Source organism: Mesoplodon densirostris, chromosome 2 (genome assembly GCF_025265405.1).
Source record: "Mesoplodon densirostris isolate mMesDen1 chromosome 2, mMesDen1 primary haplotype, whole genome shotgun sequence".
Taxonomy (NCBI): Eukaryota; Metazoa; Chordata; class Mammalia; order Artiodactyla; family Ziphiidae; genus Mesoplodon; species Mesoplodon densirostris.
Window position 1 is genome coordinate 111,545,926 of NC_082662.1, and position 25,305 is coordinate 111,571,230.

The window sequence follows — 25,305 nt, forward strand, 5'->3', positions numbered from 1 at the left end:
TTTTTTTTTTTAGATTCCATATATATGTGTTAGCATACGGTATTCGTTTTTCTCTTTCTGACTTACTTCACTCTGTATGACAGACTCTAGGTCCAACCATCTCACTACAAATAATTTCATTTCTTTTTATGGCTGAGTAATATTCCATTGTATATATGTGCCACATCTTTATCCATTCATCTGTCGATTGACACTTAGGTTGCTTCCATGTCCTGGCTATTGTAAATAGAGCCGCAATGAACACTGTGGTACATGACTCTTTGAATTATGGCTTTCTCAGTAGTGGGATTGCTGGGTCGTATGGTAGTTCTATTTTTAGTTTTTTAAGGAACCTCCATACTGTTCTCCATAGTGGCTGTATCAATTTACATTCCCACCAACTGTGCAAGAGGGTTCCCTTTTCTCCACACCCTCTCCAGCATTTATTGTTTCTAGATTTTTTGATGATGGCCATTCTGACTGGTTTGAGTTGATACCTCATTGTAGTTTTGATTTGCATTTCTCTAATGATTAGTGATGTTGAGCATCCTTTCATGTGTTTGTTGGCAATATAGATATCTTCTTTGGAGAAATGTCTATTTAGGTCTTCTGCCCATTTTTGGATTGGGTTGTTTACTTTTTTTTTTTATATTGAGCTGCATGAGCTGTTCGTAAATTTTGGAGATTAATCCTTTGTCAGTTGCTTCATTTGCAAATATTTTCTCCCATTCTGATGGTTGTCTTTTCATCTTGTTTATGTTTTCCTTTGCTGTGCAAAAACTGACGCTGAATAGCCAAAGCAATCTTGATAAAGAAAAACGGAGCTGGAGGAATCAGGCTCCCTGACTTCAGACTATACTACAAAGCTACAGTAATCAAGACAGTATGGTACTGGCACAAAAACAGAAATATAGATCGATGGAACAGGATAGAAAGCCCAGAGGTAAACCCACGCACATATGGTTACCTTGTTTTTGATAAAGGAGGCAAGAATATACAATGGAGAAAAGACAGCCTCTTTAATAAGTGGTGTTGGGAAAACTGGACAGCTACATGTAAAAGAATGAAATTAGAACATTCCCTAACACCATACACAAAAGTAAACTCAAAATGGATTAAAGACCTAAATGTAAGGCCAGACACTATAAAACTCTTAGAGGAAAACATAGGCAGAACACTCTATGACATAAATCACAGAAAGATCCTTTTTGACCCACCTCCTAGAGAAATGGAAATAAAAACAAAAACAAACCAATTGGACCTAATGAAACTTAAAAGCTTTTGCATACCTCATCATTCTTCAACACACTCAGGCAGCTGCTGAGTGGGTGCACTAGATGGTCAGAGGGTCCCTCTAGTGGTGGGTAGCAGCTACTACTTATTCTACAGCTGTACCCTGCCATCTGTATTCAGATGCAAGTAGGGCCTGTTGCAAAAATGAGGGAAATCAAAACCATAGGATTATAAAGCTGGAAATCCTGTTCTAATGTTTTACTCTTAAGCATGTCAATCTCAGCTATTCTGAAAGTTATTCACCGCAGTTGGAGTCTCATTCACTCTAAACAAAGATTAGCCAGTTAAAATAGATTTCAGATTACTCTGTTCATCCTTGGGAATTCCCTGGTGGTCCAGGTTTAAGACTCTGCGCTTCCACTGCAGGGGGCCCGGATTTGATCCCTGGTTGGGGAACTAAGGTATCGCAAGCTGCATGGCACAGCCAAAAAAAATAAATAAAGGGACGTCTTGTTTAAACAACAACAACAACAACAAGCTGTTCATTCTTTAGTTTTTCAAAGACACAAAAACAGTTCAATATCATCTCCTGTAAAATTATTTCTTAAAAGTTCATTAAAAAGCATGAGCTATTTCCAATTTCTCCTCTTTTTTTTTACTTAAAATTTTTTTTTTTATTATGGAAATTTCTAAACCAAAAGTAGAGTATAAGAAACTGACATGTATGTATCACCCAGCTTCAATAATTGTCAACATAAATAAGGCCAATCTGTTTTATGTATACTTTCTATCCCACCCCTCCTTTCTCTTTGCACCTCCAAAGGATTAAGTTAAAATAAATCCCAGACATCATATCCGTTCATGCATAAATACCTCAATATATAACTCAAGAGATAAGGGCTCTTTTTAAACATAACAACATTATCATGCCTTTAAAAATTGATAATTCCTTAATAATACCCTGTCAGTGGTCAATGTTAGCCTATTATCTTACAAATGAATCTTTTTTGGCTGTGCTGTGCGGCTTGTGGGATCTTAGTTCCCTGACCAGGGATCAAACAGTGCCCTCGGCAGTGAAAGTGCGGAGTCCTAACCACTGGACCACCAGGGAAGTCCCGAAGTGAATTTTTACAGATAGTTTTTTTTTGACCCCCATCTCTCTTGTACTCACTCCAAGTTTTTACCCCAACCACCCAACCAAAACATCTTTTATTAAGGTCACTGATGACCTCAGTGTTGCTAAATATATCAGTCCTCATCTTACTTGACATGTCAGCAGCATCTGACAGTTTATTGCTCTTTGAAATATTTTCTTCATTTAGCTTCTGGGATACTATGTGTTTTCTCCCGGTTGTCCTTACCAAGGTGCTGCACTGCTCTATCTCCATCCTCTTTTCTGGTTCCTCCTTTCCTCTCTAACCTCTAAATGTTGAAATGTCCAGGGCTCAACCATAGGCCCCCTTCTTTTAGTCTACATTTTAAAGTTTTAAAGGCCCTGTATAATTTGTCAAACACCCCTGTCACCTCATGATCAGCTAAAAACTCCCAAATTTCTATCTCCAGCCCAGATCTTTTTTCTGAACTGCAAACTCATATATCTACCCACTTGACCTCTCCATTTAGGTGTCTAATAGGCATCTTAAATCTAACGTGTCCAAAGCTAAATTTCTGGTTCCTAGCCCATCTTCAGAAATAGTGCCTCCATTCTTGTAGTTGCTTAGAATCAACTCTAGTGTTTTCTTTAACACTCCCGTTTCTTACATCCTCCAACAAATCCACTGGCAAAATTTCTAAGTTTTGTATCGTATGACATACTCAAAATCCATGCATATGTCACTATTTTCACGTCTTGTTACCACCCTACAATAAGCCACCAGCATACCTGATCACTGAAGTAGTCTGCTAACTGGTCTGTATCCTGTTCTTTCCCCCCCACAGTCTGTTCTCAATGCAACAGTCAGAGTGATCCTCTTCTGAAAATTTCCAACAGCTCCTATCTCAGAGTCCTTAAAATAATCTTTGCGACTGTACATGATTCAACCTTTCCACTCCCTTTGCCTCTCTGGCCTCATTTCTTCTCTCTCCCTCTACTCCAGCCTTCATGGTCTTAAGTACACTCTTCCCTCAGGGCATTTGTACTTTCTCTTTCCCCCAGGTATCCTTCAGGTCTCTTTTCAACTGTAAGTCTTCTCTAATATTGTTTATATAAAAAAGAAAACACATCCATCCTAGTTTTATCATTTGACAATATATTTACTTATTGGTTTATTATCTGCCTTCCCCAAAGAATACAAGCTCCACAAGGGCAGGCTTTATTTTGTTCCCTTCCAAGTTCTCTACATTGTGTTGCTCCTTTTCAAAAAAATGTAATTCTTGTCTTGTTTTTAAAATATTTTGTTTATGTTTGAACTTGTCACTAATTATTTTTCTGTGCTTTCTTATTTTTCTTCCCTTTGCTGTCTACTATCCTGTCTATGGTTACAGGGACAGGGTTTTTTTTGTTTTTTTTTTCCTCTAGTGATACAGAGATTTAACTCATACCAGCTGTGATGCTTACCAATAACTTTTGAACATATCCGTTAAAACTTTACCAACATTTAGGTAATATCTACAACACACTAGCCATCTCCATCTACTGTCTACCATCTCTGTAGTCATGCCTTGTTCCCCGCTCCTTTCCCCGCCCTTCAAGATAGAGACCTGGAATTTCCGGTTTTACTTTGATATGTGTGTGTGTATGTGTGTAGGGGAAGGTAAGCCAAGGCATTTATTTGTTTATTTTATTTTTGGCCGCGTGGTGGCATGTGGGATCTTACTTCCTTGACCAGGGATGGAACCCGTGCCCTCTGCAGTGGAAGTTCAGAGTTCTAACCACTGGACCGACAGGAAATTCCCAGCCAAGGCATTTTTTAATGTAATTCTTTTTTTTTTTTTTTTTTTTTTGGTACGCAGGCCTCTCATTGTTGTGGCTTCTCCCGTTGCGGAGCACAGGCTCCGGACGCGCAGGCTCAGCGGCCATGGCTCATGGGCCTAGCCGCTCCGCGGCATGTGGGATCTTCCCGGACTGGGGCACGAACCCACGTCCCTTGCATCGGCAGGCGGGCTCTCAACCACTTGCGCCACCAGGGAAGCCCTTAATGTAATTCTTGATTAAGAAACCAAAACGGTTGACTAGGTTGTCTCCCATTCTTTGGGAGATTAGTTAAAATTACTGATTCGTCAAACTTTTTCTGCATTCCTACCATGTGTCAGGCTATGTAGTGGACTCAGGGATAGCAGAGATTGCCACCTTTCCTGCCTTAATGCAGTGGGAAAGATAGATACACAAGCAAATGCAATTCAGGGACATAAGGGCTTAGTAGTTTGATGAACAAAGTGCCATGGGAACAGAGTGAGCTGGAAAGTCACTAGTCATCCCACCAGTTTTTAAAAATGCTGATGCTGGAACAGACATAGCCACAGAACTTTCAAAGGTTCCTCCACAGCTTCTCTTAGATCCTGTCGGCAGGGAACCCCACCAGAAAACCTGAACCGCAGGGCAAGTGGAGGTGGGACCCTCTTTTTCACGTTATCTCGCCTCTGCCCCAACACCGCCCCGCCCCAAACCTCCCTTTTATTTTGGCGGCGCCTACAACTCCCAGAACGCAACGCGGAGGATGGAGGCGGAACCAGCTGGCAGAGCTGAGATCAGTGATTGGTGATGAGCGCTGGGCCAATTGGAGGAGTTGTTGTTAGGTGGTCCAGGAGAACCGGTCGCGGAGGGAGGAAGGCGGCAAGATGGTGTTGGAAAGCACTATGGTTTGGTGAGGAGCTACCTCGGGCCCCCGTGGGGAGCGGGACTGGGTCGGGAGCGCGTGTAGCTCGGAGGCCGGGCGGACCTCGGGTGGGTGAGCGCGCCTAATGGGCGAGATGAGGCCTTGGGCCGGGAGGGAAGGAGCCCCATCGACTCCCTGAGTCATCCCGGGGCCCCGGAGGTAGTTCCCGGAGGACAGGCCCGGGGTAGTCCCCTTAACCCTCAATCCGTGGACAGTCATTGATCGGCCCTGCTGCCTTTCTCTATTCCAGCTTCGTCTTCTCTAGCCCAGCCCGGGCCTGTCTTTAGCCAGAGTCCTGCTTCTCGGACTCATAGTGATAGTCTTCTGCCCTCCTCTCTTCTCAGAATGATCGATGTTAGAAAGAGATGATAAATCCCTTCCCCGCCCCATTCACTCGTCTCTAACTCCATTGCCTTTCCCTGTATCATCTTCAGAGGTACTCTTTATAGATTGCTTTCTAAGTGTCAGACATTTAATTTACTTTATCTGCCTTAAACCTCGCAGTACTTCAAGGGTAACATCCCTCCCTTTTGCAAGTGAGGATACCAAGTCTCGGCAATTTTAAATGACTTATACAAAGTCACACAGCTAATTAAGTGGTGAAGCCAAGGTTTAAACCCAGGATTATCTGACACAGAGGCTCTTATCCAGTGAGCTAGCTCTCTTCATCAGTCTCAGACTTGGCTGAGTAGCTATTGGGAGTCAGATTAGAAGCTGAGGACCAAACTTGGGCAAGGTTTCAAGAGTTTCTTCTAAGTGTGAGCATAGGATGAAAACAGAATAGTACACAAACACACACAAATCTCCAATTGCATGGAACAGACACCTAGGAGTTTTCTTTTTGCCGGGATTATAGCGTTGCCAGATAACATGTTGGATGCCCAGTTAAATTTGAATTTCACATAAAGAATAGTTTTTAATATCAAAAAGTGGCTATAAGTGTGTCACAAATATTGCGTGGGACATACTTATACTAAAAAGTTATTGTTTATCTGAAATTCAAATTTAACTGGGAGTCCTATATTTTCGTTTGCTAAATATGGCAGCCTGTGGGAGAGAGCATGTTAAGAGTAGAAAGAGGACAGGATTTGGAATCCAAAAACCTGTGTTTTTAGTACTTACCAGCTGCATGTTCTTGAGAATGTAGTAAATCTCTCACTTTATCTATAAAATGGGACTATAATAGTAACATCTACTTGTAGCACAGGTAGGCAAAATGTAGGTCATGGTGGTCTGTAAACTGTACAGCATTGTACACCTCTTAGTTGCCATGGTATTTGAGGAGTCCTCAAGAAAGAATTTAAGAGGGGCCTTGAAGGGACTTAGACAAATGTTAAGGAGAGGCCATTACGGGTAGGGAGAAGGGCATAAAGAAAGCTGCTGAAGTGTAAATTATCAAGGCATGTTTAGGAAGTAGGAAATAGACTAGTATGACTTTATTATTAGGTTGTTGGTTTAAGGTAGTTCCTTTTTTTTTTTAGAGAAAGGTAGATACAACCAGGTAGAAGACCACAAATGTCAGGCTGAGGAGGTTGAGTTCCGTCCTGTACCCTTCAGTACAGGACTACTGAAAAAGTTCTGAGGTTGCTCGAGGCAGAGCTGTATACAAAAGGGAATTTAAGAATATTGATCTGGCTTGACGTATAGGAGGAAAGATTAGGTCCAGAGAGACGTATTGGTGGCCTGTTGTACTAGCCCAACCTTAGAATAACGATGAGAGCCACTCCTTTTCTCATGCTTTGCTGTGCATCAGAATTCTCTGGAGGGGTTTATTAAAAAATTGTGTATATTTGACTCTACTCTCAATCTGCTGAATCAGACACCCAGCCAGGGAAGTTTAGGCATCTGTATTCTTTTTTTTTTTTAAATGAAGCCTTTATGGAATAGCTGGATAATATCGTAAGCCCCTTTTTTTTTTTTTTTTTTTTTGCGGTATGCGGGCCTCTCACTGTTGTGGCCTCCCCCGTTGCGGAGCACAGGCTCCGGACGCGCAGGCTCCGGACGCGCAGGCTCAGCGGCCATGGCTCACGGGCCCAGCTGCTCCGCGGCATATGGGATCCTCCCAGACCGGGGCACGAACCCGTATCCCCTGCATCGGCAGGCGGACTCTCAACCACTTGCGCCACCAGGGAGGCCCCGTAAGCCCTTTTTGATATGAATTTTTGTTGGGAAAAATAACATACCATTGAGCAAAAGTAGTCACAGGAAATACATATATTATTCCATTCATATAAAGCTCAACACTGGGAAAACGAAACAGTGCACTTCTTAGGGATGCATACACAGTTGTGAAGGCACCTGTGTTTTAACAGTGCCAGCACCACCATCACCCTCCAGGTGGTTCTGATGCACACATGACAGTGTGAGGACTACCGCCGTGTTCTGCACTGTGGGTTCTCCCTCCCTCTCAGGCCCCCCTTCTTCCTCTGACACCTTCCTTCCAGCCCGCATCCATCCGCTGGTCTTGACCACAGTCTTTTTACTTAGCTATTCCACCTGGATGATCCTCAAAGCTTCCATTGTTTTTATATTTGGACTCACCTGCTGTATTTGAAGCTAGAAAGGCAGTTACTTCCCTGCTGGGAAAGTAATTGGAAACGGCGTATCGGGGAAAAAAGAATGTAATGCATGGTCAGTAGAGTCTGCCCTTGACCTCCTTTATATAGATTGAATTTCCACTATAAGAACTAACCTGTGTTTCATGCTTACTGTTAGGCACTGTGCTAAGTGCTTTCCATGCATTTAATCCTCATAGCAACCCTATGAGTGTAGGTATAATAAAACCCATTTTACAGATAAGGTAACTGGACCTTAGAGAAATTAAGTTGCTTCCTCAGGATCACAGAACTAGTAAGTAGCAGGGCAGAGATTTGAGCCTGTGCCTGAACACTGCCCTTCCCCCCCCTTTCTACTTGTCTTCCAGTAGCTTCTTAATTACCTCTCTTCATCATTTTTGATTTGTATTTATTCCCAGGCAAAGGATACTAAAGAAAAAAATTGCCCCCAAGCCCAGATTTTGCTTGCCAGTAGAAATGAGGTGTCACATTGAGGACACTGCTTCCTTTTAGAGTTCTAAGGGACCTCAATTCATCAAGAATTGATTCTCTGCTGGGGTATATAACTGCTTCACTTACCTGCCTTCTTTTGGTCTCCAGGAAGCTGGCCCTTGTATTTCATGTTATTTGGATTCTTTGCGATTGTGAAAAATTGCAGGGAGAGTATAGGCGAGACCCCCAAATCTATGAAACCTTATTTGTGCAGTTCAGTCCAGCTGCCAAAGTTGTTAAACATTTAACCAAATAATTATATTGTGCCTTCCTGCACTCAGTGCTGCCAAGTGTATGTTATTTTACAAATATTTTTAAGTTGCCCTCTTCATTGCCTACCTTTGGAAGACTCCTATTTTAATAGCAGACAGCATGTTGCTCCATGACCATGATTAATAACTTAATGTACCTTATAAGAAGGTGGTTGTGGTACATTAGTAGCTCGCAGCCTTGGGTACTTACGTTATCACTGTGGAGACTTAAAAAGTTTTTCCTCCTTTGGTTATTTTGAGGCAGTAAGTCTAGAAGAAGGCTTGGTCATCTGCATAAAAAGAAAAGAAAAAGAAAAAAGGTTGCAGGTGATTCTCTGTTCCGCAAAGACTGAGAGCCGCTGCCATACACCACAGTGCCCCTCACGGGAGAGTTGTTGAAGGAGGTGGGGGCCCCTGGAACTGGAGAGGATGTCTCAGAGAGATCCTGCAGTGTGTCTTCTCTCTCCTCCTTCACCCTAATCTGACAGCGTGGACAACAGCGAGTATATGCGGAACGGGGACTTCCTACCCACCCGGCTACAGGCCCAGCAGGATGCCGTCAACATAGTCTGTCACTCCAAGACCCGTAGCAACCCTGAGAACAACGTGGGCCTCATCACACTGGCCAAGTACGTGGGGCAGAGCAGGAGGGGTTTGGGGGAGGCGGGGGTGTTGTCTGTATGTGACCCACTATGGTGCTCAGGTTGCTACCCTTTTGTAGATTCCATGAGGCTTCCATGAGAACTTTCTAGACTACCTTCTTCACTGTTCAGTATAAATATAAACAGCAACTTGTTTGTAATATTAACCTGAATTTAATACAGTTATGAAGCTAAATCTCCTGGGGTAAAATTTCACAGTGTATTTTTTCTTTTTTCTGGATGCACTGTGTGGCATGTGGGATCTTAGTTCCCTGACCAGGGATCAAGCCCCTGCCCCTTCTGGTGGAAGCGCGGAGTCTTAACCACTGGACCGCCAAGGAAGTTCCCACAGTGTATTTTAAAGGCAGTAAAAAGCGGTTTTGGGTCAGAGCCCCAGGGCATATATCACACAGCCTATTACCCCAAAAGTGATTTGTTTTAGGAACTGATAATCCTCAAATGAGTGACCACCCATCCCAGTATACATGTTATTAGCTAGAAAATGGGTCTAGAAATGGAGAGGATAGGAGAGATAAGAAGGCGCATCCAGATATTGTAGAGGATCCCCAGGGCTCCGAGAGCAAGATGACATGAGAGAGGTTGGGGGAAATATTGGGAGGAAGAGGGCAAGTTTCTCACAAAATCAACCACTTATTTTCTGTGTTTCATGTCTAAACACTAGATGTTTTTCTCTAGTTTTATTGAGATATAATTGACATGAAGTTTAAGGTGTACAGGATAATGATTTGATAAATGTATATATTGCAAAATGATCACCACAGTAAGTTTAATTAATACCCATGTCTCACATAGTTACAAATTTTTTTCCTTGTGATGAGAACTTATAAGATCCACTCTCTAAACACTAGATATTTGATTAAGAAAAATAGAGATTACAGTTATTATCAAGGTCCCTAAAGAAAAGATTAGTTAAATACAGTTTGGAGGCACTTGTCCTGACCTGAAATCACAGAAGGTGCTTTCCCCACATCCCAGTGACTGTGAAGTGCTGACCACACTCACCCCTGACACCGGCCGCATCCTGTCTAAGCTCCACACTGTCCAACCCAAGGGCAAGATCACCTTCTGCACTGGCATCCGCGTGGCCCATGTGAGTCCTGCTGGATCCCTTTGGTGGTTCCTCCTTGCTCTGGGCTTCTGCCTCCACCCTTGTTCATTTTTCCCCTGGACTCCTGAGCTAGAACCAGCACAAGGGAGGAGAGGTGACCTAGAGAAAGGAGTAGAAAGGATATGATGGGGTGAATCCCAGGATCGGTGAAAATCATGAAGGGAAACATCCCTAGAATTGAGAATTAACCCCTCTTCCTTATCCACAGAGAGGCACAGCAAGAAGGGAAGGGTGTTGGAGGGGGTTTAGACCTGGTGTGAGCATGATGGTAGGCTCGAGGTACACAGAAGCCATAGAAAAAGAACAGAGTAACAGGAAAAGAGCTGGGTGATTGCTCTGGCTGACTCCAAGAACTTCCTCTTCCTTTTCAAGCTGGCCCTGAAGCACCGACAGGGCAAGAATCACAAGATGCGAATCATTGCCTTTGTGGGAAGCCCCGTGGAGGACAATGAGAAGGATGTGAGTCCAAGTGATAGCTGGGGAATTTGGGCACCACATGTTTGGGAATGGGGTCTGTTGGCCCTTAGGAGAGCCAGAGAGGCATTGGGTTCATCACTTTGGGGAAAGGAGGATGTGCAGAATTCAGTGTTTCTGTTGGGGGACCTTGGAGAGGTCTACCAATTCCTGTATGCTTTTGTGAGGTGTGTCATCTCCCATCATGGTATGGAATAGACTTCCTTATTTCTCTCCCCTTCTTCCCAGCTGGTGAAACTGGCTAAACGCCTCAAGAAGGAGAAAGTAAATGTTGACATTATCAATTTTGGGGAAGAGGTGAGTAAGGACCAGTCGGGGGGCATTGACTGCGGTGGTTGTAAACAGAGAACAGTCCTTACCCAGAGGAGTGTCTGCATGTGGGAGAGTAGCTACAGACAGGAGCTGACATGGCAGAGAATGGGGGGCAGGGCGAGAAGGAGAGCCTCCTATGTTCTTCCCTCCGCAGGAGGTGAACACAGAAAAGCTGACCGCCTTTGTAAACACATTGAATGGCAAAGATGGAACCGGTTCTCATCTGGTGACAGTGCCTCCTGGGCCCAGCTTGGCTGATGCCCTCATCAGTTCTCCGATTCTGGCTGGGGAAGGCGGTGCCATGCTGGGTCTTGGTGCCAGTGACTTTGAATTTGGAGTAGATCCCAGTGCTGATCCTGAGCTGGCCTTGGTGAGCAGACGTTGACCTCAGGGGTCCTTCTTTGTCCTCCTCTACGGGCCCACACGGCACATAGCTTCTCTAGGGCTAGACAGTTCTAATACCCTTGCTCGTTTTCCCAGACCCCCTCTTGGTCCCTCTTCCCCACAGTTCTGTCTGATCTCTAGGGGCACCAATGTCAGACTCTCTCTTGTTCACTTCTCCCCATTAAACCCCAGGCTTCTCCCAAGTCAGTCCTTTTTTGCTATATCACCTGTTAACTCTCCAGCCCCTTCCCCATGTGTATAAACCAGAAGCGCCCGCTTTACGGTCTGTTCCCACCCCTCAGCTGCCTTCCCCAGCTGCCTTCCCCGGTGCCCAGGGCCGGAGAATGTCTGACTTTCCCTGCCCTTGGCCAGGCCCTTCGTGTTTCTATGGAAGAGCAGCGGCAGCGGCAGGAGGAGGAGGCGCGGCGGGCAGCTGCCGCCTCTGCCGCTGAGGCCGGAATTGCTACGACTGGGACTGAAGGTGAAAGAGGTGGAATCTGAAGTCCCGGGACTGTGGAGTGCTCAGTGGAGGCCTGGTGTAGATGGGGGTGGGGGGTCTGGCAGTGTGGGAACACGTGGTCTTGGGGGTGGGTCTTTGTGGAATACGGCATGGTTCCACCCCGCCACTCTCTCCCTTTTCCCAGACTCGGACGATGCCCTGCTGAAGATGACCATCAGCCAGCAGGAGTTTGGCCGCACCGGGCTCCCTGACCTAAGTAGTATGACCGAGGAAGAACAGATTGCATATGCCATGCAGATGTCCCTCCAGGGTGCAGGTGAGCCAGAACCTGGGTGGTCGTGCTGAGGCAGAGAGATTGGGTGAGGACATGAAACTGAACGGGCTGGCCTCTTTTCCTCAGAATTTGGCCAGGCAGAATCAGCTGACATTGATGCCAGTTCAGCCATGGACACATCTGAGCCCGCCAAGGTAAGGGCCAGCAATAACTACCTGCCCCATCAGGCTTAAAATCCCCTTGTGTTCAGATCCTCAGCCCACTAGGCCTGGGACTGTTCCTCTCTTGGGGTTTCATAGATAAGCTCTTGCAGGAGCAGAAGGAAAGAAACACATGGATGTACATTTCTTGTATGTCAGCCTTGCTAAGGCAAGAATGCTAGTGGCCAGAGTTGGAGAGGTGTCCTAGTATTTTGTGATTTTCCTTCCTTGCTGGTGGGAGCAGTCGGGACAATTCCCAGTGCTCTCATCTTCCCAGGAGGGTGAAGAAAGGGTCCAGGAAAAAAAAAAAGCGGGGGAGTGAGTGTCTGACAGCAGGAAACCTAAAGGTGATGGCATCTGTTTTTATCCTTTGAGCTCAGAAAGCAAAGTTCTCAGGCTTCTCCTCTAATTGGTCAGTAATAAATGTTTGGGGGACTTCTCTGGTGGTCCAGTGGTTAGGATTTGGCACTTTCACTGCCGGGGTCCTGGGTTTGATCCCTGGTCGGGGAACTAAGATCTCGCAAGCCGCGCCAGTGGGGCCGAAGAACTAAACTAAAATAAATGTTTGAGTTCATACTGTGTATAGGCACTGGGTATCTTCCCAAATCCTCCTTTCTGTCCTTGGCCAGAGGTGCCCTCCACCCCCAGTCAGGTGCACTCCCATCTCCTACACTTGCTTGCTCCCCAGCCAGCCTACCCCCACTGCCCCGAGCTGACACAGCCCTTTTTCAGGAGGAGGATGATTATGACGTGATGCAGGACCCCGAGTTCCTTCAGAGTGTCCTGGAGAACCTTCCAGGCGTGGATCCCAACAATGAGGCCATTCGAAATGCCATGGGCTCCCTGGCTTCCCAGGCCACCAAGGATGGCAAGAAGGACAAGAAGGAAGAGGACAAGAAGTGAGACTGGAGGGAAAAGGGAACTGAGCCTGTGCAGGGGGCCGAGTAGGGTGGGCTGGGATATAGAGTTAGATGCGTTGTCTGTGACCACTGCAACCTAAATAAAGCTTGGCAACTTTTTTTCTTTTTTGCTTCAAACAGCAGTAGCTTTGAGTGTGACCATTCCCCTTCCGCCCGTCTCCACCCCTGACAGTCCTTCCTTAGGAAAGACTTTGCTGAGAGCCACTTGTGCTAGGCACTGGGGCCGCAGAGGGGAACAGAAAACAGTACTGGCCTCTGGCCTTTTTTGCTGTGTCACCTGTTATCTCTCCAGCTCCTTCCCCATGTGTATAAACCGGAAGGGCCAGCCTGTAAATGAGCAGTTACCTGCGTCTAATAAGTGTCCAAAGAGAGGCCTGAACAGTCACTGTGGAAATGATGAGGAGAGATCGCCAAACCCTTGCAGCCTCTGGGAAGGCTCCTGGAGGCAACGTTTGAGCCCTCATCAGCCAGCGAGCAAGAGATGGGGATGCTTCCAGTCCGCAGGAACAGCGTGTGCTGATGGCACGGAGGCACTTTGTCACTCAAAGACCGGTTGGGCGAGTGGCTGGAGATTGAGGTGGAAAAATCGGCAACAGTCAACACCAAAGGTCAGGGATCTTTGAGGCCTGACTTTCACAAGGTGGGGTCTGTGAAGGAGAAACATGATGTGTCTCCTTGGAGCACCAAATTTAGAGGAAGTTTTTTTGTGGGGCATGGACTAGAATGCACAATTCACATAATCTCCCCCTTTGTTTATTACATTTGAAGAGGTAAATAATATTTTACACATAAAATACTTAACCTATATATAAATTGTGACCTGTAAGAAAACTGACATATCTGAAACCACTCAATTTAAGAGCTGGAATATTCCTAACACCTTGTGACAGACCTATGCCTTCTTTTTTTTTTTTTTTTAGCATCTTTATTGGAGTATAATTGCTTTACAATAGTGTGTTAGTTTCTGCTTTATAACAGAGTGAATCAGTTATACATATACATATGTCCCCATATCTCTTCCCTCACCTATGCCTTCTTGAACCCACCTCTTTACAGCCTCCTCAGACATAACTATTATCTTAAATTTCACATTTATTATTTTTTCCCCTTCACAATTTTCTCATATACATAAAGATTTCTGGCGAGAATGTTTAGTTTTGTATGTGTTTGAGCTTTATAAAACATAGTTTTAGGGAATTCTCTGGTGATCCAGTGGTTAGGACTCGGTGCTTTCACAGCTGGGGCCCGGGTTCAGTCCCTCATCAGGGAACTGAGATCCCACAAGCTGAGTAGCATGGCCAAGAAAAATTAAAAAATAGCTTTATACTGTGAGACTTCCAGGACTCACTTTTTTAACAAATGTTTTGTTTCTGAGGTTCATCAGAGTTGCTGCATATAGTTGCTGCTTGTTCATATTTCATGGTTGTATATATATTATGTGAATATTCTACAATCTCTCCATTTTCCTGTGGATGGATCTGGCATTGCTTCCAGTTATTTTTCTATTACCAACAGGATCACAATGGAATTTTTCATACACCTCTCTGGATGCACCTGTACAAGAGTTTCTTTAGGATACTTTACAGGATAATGCTGAATTGTTTTTCTAAGTGGTTGTATGAATTTACACTCCTTCCTGCAGTGTAAGAATTCCTATTGACCACATCCTTTTCAGCCCTAGGGATCATTAAAAGTTCTTAATTTCTTCCAAACTGGTGAGGATAAAATGATAACTCATGGTCTCTTTTTTTTTTTTTCTTAATTTATCTTATATTTGGCTGTGTTGGGTCTTCGTTGCTGCACGCGGGCTTTCTCTAGTTGTGGCGAGTGGGGGCTACTCTTTGTTGCGGTGCGCGGGCTTCTCACTGCAGTGGCTTCTCTTGTTGTGGAGCACGGGCTCTAGGCGCGCAGGCTTAGTAGTTGTGGCGCACGGGCTTGATTGCTCCACAGAATGTGGGATCTTCCTGGACCAGGGCTTGAACCTGTGTCCCCTGCATTGGCAGGTGGATTCTTAACCACTGCACCACCAGGGAAGCCCTCTTTTCACTTTTTTAAAAGGTATCCTTTAGTGACCAAAATTCTTAAATTTAATGTCAAATTTCTCAATCTTTTCTTTCAAGGTTAGTGTTTCTGCACCCAGCACACTCTTCCCTAGGTCAGAAAAATAATTCTGTTTTCTTTGGAAAGTTCTATGGTTTTGCCTTTCATATAGAAATTCTTTATTCCATCTAGAATTGATTTCTGTGTACACTGAGAAAGGGATCCAATTTCAATTTTTTAATATGGAAAACCATTTGTTATGGCATTGTTTATTGAAAAAAAAAACCTCCTTTCACTGTACTACTTTTTTTTTTTTTGGCTGCTTGTTTTGGGTCTTCGTTGCTGCACACAGGCTTTCTTTAGTTGCAGTGAGCGGGGGCTTCTCTTCGTTGTGCGCGGGCTTCTCATTGCGGTGGCTTCTCTTGTTGCGGAACCCGGGCTCTAGGCACACGGGCTCAGTAGTTCTGGCTCGCGGGCTCTAGAGCGCAGGCTCAGTAGTTGTGGTGCACGGTCTTAGTTGCTCCATGGCATGTGGGATCTTCCCAGACCAGGACTCGAACCCGTGTCCCCTGCATTGGCAGGTGGATTCTCAACCACTGCGCCACCAGGGAAGCCCTCACTGTACTACTACTTCTGCCTGGGCCAAGATTCCATGAATTTCATTTCAAGTATTGTGAAGTCAGACCTTAAAGCCTGTAAACAAGCTTCCACCAAATGAAGCTAGAAAACCTACTTTGTGCTTACATTATATTCATATTGGATGAGTTCCATTTCTGAATAATGAATTTGTAAATGCTTGTGTCTAAATTTTAGGGGGAGACTAGTTTTGTTTTGAATCAAATATTACTTGAAAGAAATGTCTCATCATCTAGGGCTTGGGAATCTTTTATAGGTGTTGGTTATAAAGATATTGGTCACTTTGGCTTTCCTGGGCTTGCATGTAGTTCCCCAGCAAAATCATGTTCTGGTGAAGTCTGCCCATCAGGTCATGATGGGACCTGTGTTCCAGTCTCTGGTCCTCTGCATACCAACTGGGTGACTTCAGTGTTCATGAGGATGACTCAGCCAACACCAATTCAGAGATCATCGTTACAGTTCATAATTCAGAGATCAATTCAGAGATCGTCATCACAGTTCATAATCTTTTGTACTCAACGGCAATAGCCTGGATCATGTCCACCTTAAGAAATGCTCCCTGCTGGGGTCAAATACTCACTTGGCCCATGGACCTCTCTCTTTTCAGATCTCCCACATTAATACTCCATGTATGCTTTTCAGCAGTACTGTGAAAAATGTGTGTACTCTGGGCAGTTTCACTTCAGGAACTTACTCTAAATAATCAGTGATGTGCCAAATACATGTACAAGGGTGATGAAAAAATGAAAACAACGTAATATCCAACAATTACGTTACATTATTATGGAATGATACACTATCAATAAATTTATTTTGGAAGAACATTTAATGGCATTGCATATATGATTATAATATTAGCCAATGCTTGTATAGCACAGTGTGCCAGGGACTATTCTAAATGCTTTACATGTTTTGAATTAGCTTTCACAACAGCCCTATGAGGTAGCTGTAGCATTATTCTGTTTTATAAACACGGAAACTGAAAGCCAGAGAAGGTAGGTCACTTACTCTACAGTGATGGTTCTGACAGTGTGGTCTGTGAACCCCTAAGGGTCCCCAAGACCCTTTCAGGGGGTTTGTGAGGTCAAAACTATTTTCATAATAATACTGTGCCGTGATGTTATTCGCCTCTTCCACTGCGTTGACACCTGCACTGATGCCAAAGCAGTGGGGGTGAAAGTGTTGGTGCCTTAGCACGGATCCAAGGCGATGGCACCGCACTGTGCTGGCAACCATTGTGTCCGTCACCCCCATACACTCCTGGCTTGAGAAAAAACAAAGACGGTCCGCGATGAAGCGTGAAAACAAATTAATTGTATTAAATCTCAACGCTTGAGTTTACATACTTAATACGTCTGAGGTAAAGTGGGAAATACCCATAGAGCACTTGGCCGCATCCTGGAGTACAGTGATTAACCTGGGGAAGGGCACTTGTGTGGCTTTTTGAGTCGTGAGATGAACTAGCCACTTTTTCACAGAGTAACATCTTCACTTGAACAACTGCCAGACCAGCTATGGTTACTCAGACTTGGATGTTTGGCAAACACTGTCTCAAAAATAAATGAAGTGAGCCTCACTTCAGGAAAAACAACTACAGTTTTTGTTGTCTGTGATGAAATTTGAGTTCTCAAGTGAAATTTTGAATTTTGGAAAACTTATGTGTGCCACAGTGAACTTGACTTTCTCAAAATCTTTTAGATGGATGATATTAATAAATTTCTATTATGTATCAAAATTGTATATTGTAATGTGCCAACATTAGGAAGATCTGCATTATGCAGTGAACCAATATTCTCCAAATAATCCATTTCAAATGCAAAAAAGAAAAGCAATGGATTCAAATGTAACAGCTTGCAAAAAGTTCACTGATACGGTTTCGGATTCCACATTGTGACTAATCTTTTTTTTTTTTTTTACGGTACGCGGGCCTCTCACTGTTGTGGCGTCTCCCGTTGCGGAGCGCAGGCTCAGCAGCCATGGCTCATGGGCCCAGCCGCTCCACGGCACGTGGGATCCTCCCGGACCGGTGCACGAACCCGTGTCCCCTGCATCGGCAGGCGGACTCTCAACCACTGCGCCACCAGGGAAGCCCATGACTAGTCTTTTAGAAACTACTGTGTATCAAGGTATGGTGTAGTATCAAAAATATCCACAGCTGTTGGAAAAGGGTTTTGAAATAGCCCTCCCCTTTTTTTTTTTTTGCGGTACGCGGGCCTCTCACTGCTGTGGCCTCTCCCATTGCGGAGCACAGGCTCCGGACGCACAGGCTAAGCGGCCATGGCTCACGGGCCCAGCTGCTCCGCGGCATGTGGGATCTTCCCGGACCGGGGCACGAACCCGTGTCCCCTGCATCGGCAGGCGGACTCTCAACCACTGCGCCACCAGGGAAGCCCCGCCCTCCCTTTTTTAACAACATATTTGTGAGGCTGGATTTACAGCAACATTTTGCAACAGACTGAATACAGACACAAATATGAGAATCCAGCTATATGCTGTTAAAGAGACTTGAAAAAATGTAAAACAGTGCATCCTTCTCATTACATTTTTGTTTTGGAAAATATAGTTATTTTTCATGAAAACTGAATTATGTTAACATGTAATAGGTTTATTGTTGCTATTTCTTAATGGATTAATATTTAAAATTTTCTGTTTTAGTTTCTAATATAGTAAATATCAATATATATAATTTACGTAAACAGAAGCTCTTGGGAATCTTCAGTTTTTAAGAGGGTAAAGACATCCTAAGACCAAAAAGTCTGAGAACGGTTCTACAGCCTGAGAGTGATGGAGCGGAGGACAGTACCCAGGAAGTTTGGCTGTAGAATCCATGCTCTTGCGACTGAATTAGACACAAACCTCTCCTCTTGGGGCCCTAGCTGAACCCAGATCCCCCTGGCTATTCAAGGTCTTCTTTCCTGCTCAAGTTCGAGTGGCCAATAATGAAACTGAGTTTGGTGCAAGCAAGACAGGCTTTTATGCAATGGCCAGAGAACAGAGAAGGGGGGTTCTAAAAGCACCTTCTTCCTAAAGGGAGGGGTGTAAGGGAATTTTAAGGGTTAGGAGGCAGACAGTCATCAGGGCTCTAGGAAAGGGGCAGGGATTTTCAGGGGCAGCTGTGGCATGTGCAGTCTTCCACATTCCTTTGCACATGGCGTAAACTGTTCTGGTAAAGTGCAAATGCCCCCTTTGTGTGGAGATCTTAGCAGGGTCGTGAAGCAAAGGTAACACTTGGACTGCTTCAGGTTTCATCTACGCGGGCGGGTTGCTGAGGTCAATTCAGAGCTGGTTTGGGGGCGGTTGACCACTGTGTATCTCGCAAAGTACAGCTGCAAAGCATCTCTGCCAAATACCAGGTACATTTGAAGCAAACACAGATAAATCAGGGCAAGTGTCCTTCAGTTCTCAGGAGTTGGTATGGAAACACAGAGATGAATCAAGGCAAGGGAAGCGGCAACCTTTAGCCTACTTTGTCCACCATCTTGGACCTAATCTGTTCAGTATGGTTTTTTCTCTGGCCTTTGTAACCTGTTGATAAAAGAAAAGTAGCCTGTCAGTTTCTGCTCCTGAGGCCTGGGCTGCATAGCACTTAAATGTTTAATTATACCTATTGTTTCCAAGATTAACAGGAGGCCTGCCAAGACAGATGTGAAAATGTCTTAGTATTTATTTCTGGAGGATAGAAACCCAGATTTGTGGGTAGGTGTTGCTTTTATGAATGTTTTTCTTTTTTTCTTTTTTTCTTTTTGCGGTATGCGGGCCTCTCACTGTTGTGGCCTCTCCCGTTGCGGAGCACAGGCTCCGGACGCGCAGGCCCAACGGCCATGGCTCACGGGCCCAGCCGCTCCGCGGCATATGGGATCCTCCCAGACCGGGGCACGAACCCGTATCCCCTGCATCGGCAGGCGGACTCTTAACCACTGCGCCACCAGGGAGGCCCTGAATGTTTGAAAATGTTTCAGAATGTTACTTTTGTAGTACAGGGGTAAAAATAACTTTACTTCTTTGAACCCAATTTCTTTTACTGATAGCTACTTCCTTGCTTAGTTTCCATCTCTAATGAGCAAAGACCTCATAACCTATCATTTAAAGAATTATCTTGCCAATAACTTCATCTCCCAAGCTCCATTTTACCCCACACTTGCCTGGCTAAACCCCAAGCATGGATTGGTTCTCAACCATCTACCTTTTCAGCTTTTCCATCTAGACTTGTCAGATTCAGAGAGGTTAAGTCATTTGAGCAAGGATGCTTAGCTAATTAGGGGTCAGAACCAAGATCAAAACCCAGTCTATCTCACTGGAATGTGAGCCACCACAAAACAGCTATTTCCCATTATCAGCAGCCCTCTCACCATTTCCCTGCAGCAACGACTTCATCACACCTTCCTTTACTCCCCTATCACTCTCAGCAGAAGATGTCACCATTACAGAGGGAGGCAAGGCCCTCAGGAAGTCCGAACCCCTTCCCTCCCACCTCCTGCAGCCCCTCCTGGCAGCAGTTATGTCCTCTCTCCTGTCTCTTCTGCCTTCAGAATCTGCTCTGCCAGTGCTTTCCACTTGGCATGTACACATCAAGTCCACGCTATCAATAACCTTACCTGAGACTTTATACTCTGCTGGTTGATGTTTTATTTTACAATGAATATTTCCTTCATAATAACAAAAATATTATAGGTTATTTATGGAAAGGGGAAATGCTCATGATGTATGAAATGAAACAAGCATCCTTCAAAGTTGCCAATTTTTATTCAAATACATGTGGCTGAATTAAAGGACCATCACATAAGGATGATGTCACCTCTGTCAACTGGGTTTATAGAAGAATTGTCTATTCTTTTCACTTCTCTGAGCTTTCTTTTTTTTTTAAGGTCTAGTTATTATTTATTTATTTTATTTATTTTTGGCTGCATCGGGTCTTAGTTGCAGCACATGGGATCCTTTGTTGCGGCACGCGGGCTTCTCTCTAGATGTGGCATGTGGGTTTTCTCTTCTCTAATTGTGGTGCGCAGGCTCTCTAGTTGAGGTGCACGAGCTCAGTAGTTGTGACGCAGCGGCTTAGTTGCCCGCGGCATGTGGGATCTTAGTTCCCTGACAAAGGATTGAACCTGCGTCCCCTGCATTGTAAGGTGGATTCTTTACCACTGGACCACCAGGGAAGTCCTTTCTGTGCTTTCTGAGTTGCATGAAAAGAATATGTAACTACTTCTGTAATCAGAAAAGCTCACATTTTGTCTTTCAAAAGTAAAATCACCAGGACTCCCCTGGAGACACAATGGTTAGGAATCTCCCTGCCCATGCAGAGGACACGGGTTTGATCCCTGGTCTGGGAGGAGCCCACATGCCATGGAACAACTAAGCCAGTGCTCCACACTGCTGAGCCTGTGCTCTAGAGCTTGCGAGACACAATTACTGAGCCCTCATGCTACAACTACTGAAGCCTGCACACCTAGAGCCCGTGCTCCGCAACAAGAGAAGCCACTGCAATGAGAAGCCCACACACAGCAACGAAGAGGAGCCCCCGCTCACTGCAACTAGAGAAAGCCCACGCGCAGCAACAGACCCAATGCAGCCAAAATAAATAAATTAGTTAATTAATTTAAAAAATTCTTTAAAAAAGATGGAGCTGGGGCTTCCCTGGTGGCACAGTGGTTGAGAGTCCGCCTGCCGATGCAGGGGACACGGGTTTGTTCCCCAGTCCGGGAAGATTCCACATGCCGCGGAGTGGCTAGGCCCGTGAGCCATGGCCGCTGATCCTGCGTGTCCAGAGCCTGTGCTCCACAACGGGAGAGGCCACAAGAGTGAGAGGCCCACGCACTGCAAAAAAAAAAAAAGATGGAGCTGGAGAAATCAGGCTCCCTGACCTCAGAATATACTACAAAGCTACAGTAACCAAAACATATGGTACTGGCACAAAAACAGAAATATAGATCAATGGAACAGGATAGAAAGCCCAGAGATAAAGCCACACACCTATGGTAACCTAATCTATGACAAAGGAGGCAAGAATATACAATGGAGAAAAGACAGTCTCTTCAATAAGTGGTTCTGGGAAAACTGGACAGCTTCATGTAAAAGAATGAAATTAGAACACTCCCTAACACAGTACACAAAAATAAACTCAAAATGGATTAAAGACCTAAATGTAAAGCCAAACATTATAAAACTCTTAGAGGAAAACATAGGCAGAACACTCTTTGACAAGATCTTTTTTGACCCACCTCCTAGAGTAATGAAAATAAAAACAAAAATAAATAAATGGGATCTAATTAAACTTAAAAGATTTTGCATAGCAAAGGAAACCATAAACAAAACAAAAAGACAACCCTCAGAATGGGAGAAAATATTTGCAAATGAAGTGAACAACAAAGGATTAATCTCCAAAATATATAAACAGCTCATGCAGCTCAGTATCAAAAAAAAATTACCCAATTAAAAAATGGGCAGAAGATCTAAATAGACATTTCTCCAAAGAAGACATACAGATGGTCAAAAGCACATGAAAAGATGCTCTTCATCACTAATTATTAGAGAAATGCAAATCAAAACAACAATGAGGTATCACCTCACACCGGTCAGAATGTCCATCATCAAAAAATCTACAAATAATAAATGCCAGAGAGGTTGTGGAGAAAAGGGAACCCTCCTACACTGTTGGTGGGAATGTAACTGGTACAGCCACTATGGAGAACAGTATGGAGTTTCCTTAAAAAACTATGAATAGGGCTTCCGTGGTGGTGCGGTGGTTGGGAGTCCGCCTGCTGATGCAGGGAACACGGGTTCGTGCCCCGGTCCGGGAAGATCCCACATGCTGCGGAGCAGCTAGGCCCGTGAGCCATGGCTGCTGAGCCTGCGCGTCTGGAGCCTGTGCTCCGCTACGGGAGAGGCCACAGCAGTGAGAGGCCCGCGTACAGCAAAAAAAAAAAAAAAAGAATAGAACTGCCATATGATCCAGCAATCCCACTCCTCGTCATATACTAGAGAAAACCATAATTCAAAAAGATACATGCACCCCAATGTTCATTGCAGCACTATTTATAATAACCAGGACATGGAAGCAACCTAAATGTCCATCAGTAGAGGAATGGATAAAGAAGATGTGGTACATATACAATGGAATATTACTCAGCCATAAAAAAGAACAAAATAATGCCATTTGCAGCAACATGGATGGTCCTAGAGATTGTCATACTGAGTGAAGTCAGACACAGAAAGACAAATATCATAAGATATCGTTTTTATGTGGAATCTAAAAAAAAGGGGTACAACTGAACTTATTTACAAAACAAGTAGAGTCACGGATGTAGAAAACAAACTTATGGTTACCAGGGGATGGGGGGGGAGGGATAAATTGGGAGACTGAGATTGACATATACACACTACTATATATAGAATAGATAACAAATAAGAACCTGCTGTATAGCACAGGGAACTCTACTTAATACTCTGTAATGGCCTATATGGGAAAAAAATCTTTAAAAAAAAAAAAGAGTGGATACATGTATATGTATAACTGATTCACTTTGCTGTACACCTGAAACTAACACAACGCTGTAAATCAACTATACTCCAATAAAAAATTTTTAAAAAGAGACAATCAAATCCCCCACTCCTTTTTTCAGCCACCACCCTGTCTCTCTCTCTCTCTCTTTTTTTTTTTTTTGCCACGCTGTGAGGCTTGTGGGATCTCAGTTCCCTGACCAGGGATTGAACCCGGGCCCTCGGCAGTGAAAGTGTGGAGTCCTAACCACTGGACTGCCAGTGAATTCCCCCAGTCTCTTTCTTTTTCACATCTCCGCTATTCCAAAGAGCAGTCTTCTCCACCTCCAAACCTTCCGCTCACCCCTCAGCCCGTTACAATCGCTCTTCCTTCACCTCCTGCATCCCTGAAGAAACCTCTCTTGCCAAGGTCACCAGTGACATCCTCCTTATCGACTCTAACCCTTATCTTGCTTGCTCTTTCCATAGCATTTGGCCCTGTTAAGCATTTTATTCTTGAAACTTGTTTCTTCTCCTGGTTTCCGTGATGGCACTCTCTCCACTCTCCACCCCCATTTTTTGGCCCTTCTATTTCAACTCTCTTTTCAGGCTTCTTTTCTCTGCTTTTTCCTTAAACATTAGTATTCCTTGGGAGTTCCATCCCGGGCTTTCTTACTTCTCACTCTATGCCCTCTCTCTCTCAACATCCCCAACATCTCATTCTCTGGATCTCCAACATTCGTCATATTTTTATGCTGCTGACGTCTGCATTTGTAGTTTCAGCCTATAGGTTGAAATGCATTCCAGAATTTCAAATCCATAGAGCCATCCAGATACAGGAATTTTTAATTAAGTGTCCCACAACACCCAACCCATCTTCTTCCCCATGCGCTTGCCTGTTCTTGTTTTTGTTTTTCTCTAAGGGGGTGAATCATCTTTTGTTTTTCTCTTTTCTTCCATCCTTACTGCCAAGCAATGTTGAAATCCTGTCCTTTTTACCTCAAAATACCCTAAATTCATCCTCTCTTATCATCCCCCTACACACAATAGAGTCATGAAAATATAATCTATGAAAGAAAGAAAAGGAAGGAAGGAAGGAAGAAAGAAAAAAAAGAAAAAAGAAAAAAGGTTGGACAATAGGCTTCTAATTGGCAACAATAGATACAAAACCACATTGGAATTGTATGTAAAGTCTTGATGGAAAATAAACATCAGCCTGGAATTCTATTATATGCTCCCATTTTCTTTGGGTTTACTCTGCTGGGTTTTTTTAACTTCTTAAATTGGCAATTGGCTCATTATTTTTTAGTCTTTATTGTTTCCTTGTTTGGTCAATTTTCATATAGTTTTACAAAATATATTTTTCCTCAGATTTTATTTTATATTACAATGTCATATTTTGACAATACTTGTGAGATATTCTTTTTTTAATAAATTTATTTATTTTGGGCTGCATTGGGTCTTCACTGCTGCGTGCAGGCTTTCTCTAGTTGCGGCGAGTGGGGGCTACTCTTCATAGTGGTGCGTGAGCTTCTCATTGCAGTGGCTTCTCTTTGTTGCGGAGCACAGGCTCTAGGTGCACGGGCTTCAGTAGTTGCAGCGTGTGGACTCAGTAGTTGTGGTTCGCGGGCTCTAGAGCGCAGGCTCAGTAGTTGTGGCACATTGGCTTAGTTGCTCTGTAGCATGTGAGATCTTCCCAGACCAGGGCTCAAACCCGTGTCCCCTGCATTGGCAGGCGGATTCTTAACCACTGCACCACCAGGGAAATCCCGTGAGATATTCTTTTACTGACCTTCCTGAGAATGGAATGGAGTTAAAATATGAATAAAACACAAGGCCATTATCTGATAAGTCAGGCTAGAGAAATCAGAGCTATATGACAAATGAGTTAAGACTATAATGATGAAACAACAGAATGAGGTATTGTTTGAAATGTTGATAGAATCAACACTTTATGCACCTCAGAGTTATGAGGAAAGTAACTTCCTATCCTGAGAGGACAAATTTGATGCAAAATAAATTATTATAATGTGAAAA

General features: G+C 44.1%; 1 protein-coding gene across 2 annotated transcripts; it reads left to right on the forward strand.

Moving 5' to 3' along the window:
- The first annotated feature begins 4,925 nt into the window (after positions 1-4,925).
- On the forward strand, positions 4,926-13,236 carry PSMD4 (proteasome 26S subunit ubiquitin receptor, non-ATPase 4). 2 transcript variants are annotated; one of them, XM_060090515.1, is made up of 10 exons: positions 4,926-5,015; positions 8,814-8,954; positions 9,963-10,077; positions 10,468-10,554; positions 10,798-10,866; positions 11,036-11,251; positions 11,638-11,755; positions 11,910-12,041; positions 12,126-12,193; positions 12,932-13,236. In XM_060090515.1, exons 1-10 carry the CDS (start codon positions 4,990-4,992, stop codon positions 13,100-13,102), a joined length of 1,143 nt encoding a protein of 380 aa, XP_059946498.1. In that variant the 5' UTR covers positions 4,926-4,989; the 3' UTR covers positions 13,103-13,236. The 2 variants fall into 2 exon arrangements, with proteins under 2 accessions (XP_059946498.1, XP_059946499.1); XM_060090516.1 differs by having other exon boundaries at positions 11,638-11,746.
- Positions 13,237-25,305: the final 12,069 nt, after the last annotated feature.

Excerpts from the sequence above, each read along its gene's own strand:
- PSMD4 (XM_060090515.1), top strand. The coding sequence starts at position 4,990 with ATGGTGTTGGAAAGCACTATGGTTTG. Across the intron at positions 8,955-9,962 it reads GGCCTCATCACACTGGCCAA|TGACTGTGAAGTGCTGACCA; the intron begins GTACGTGGGGCA and ends CCCACATCCCAG. Across the intron at positions 10,867-11,035 it reads TTATCAATTTTGGGGAAGAG|GAGGTGAACACAGAAAAGCT; the intron begins GTGAGTAAGGAC and ends TTCCCTCCGCAG.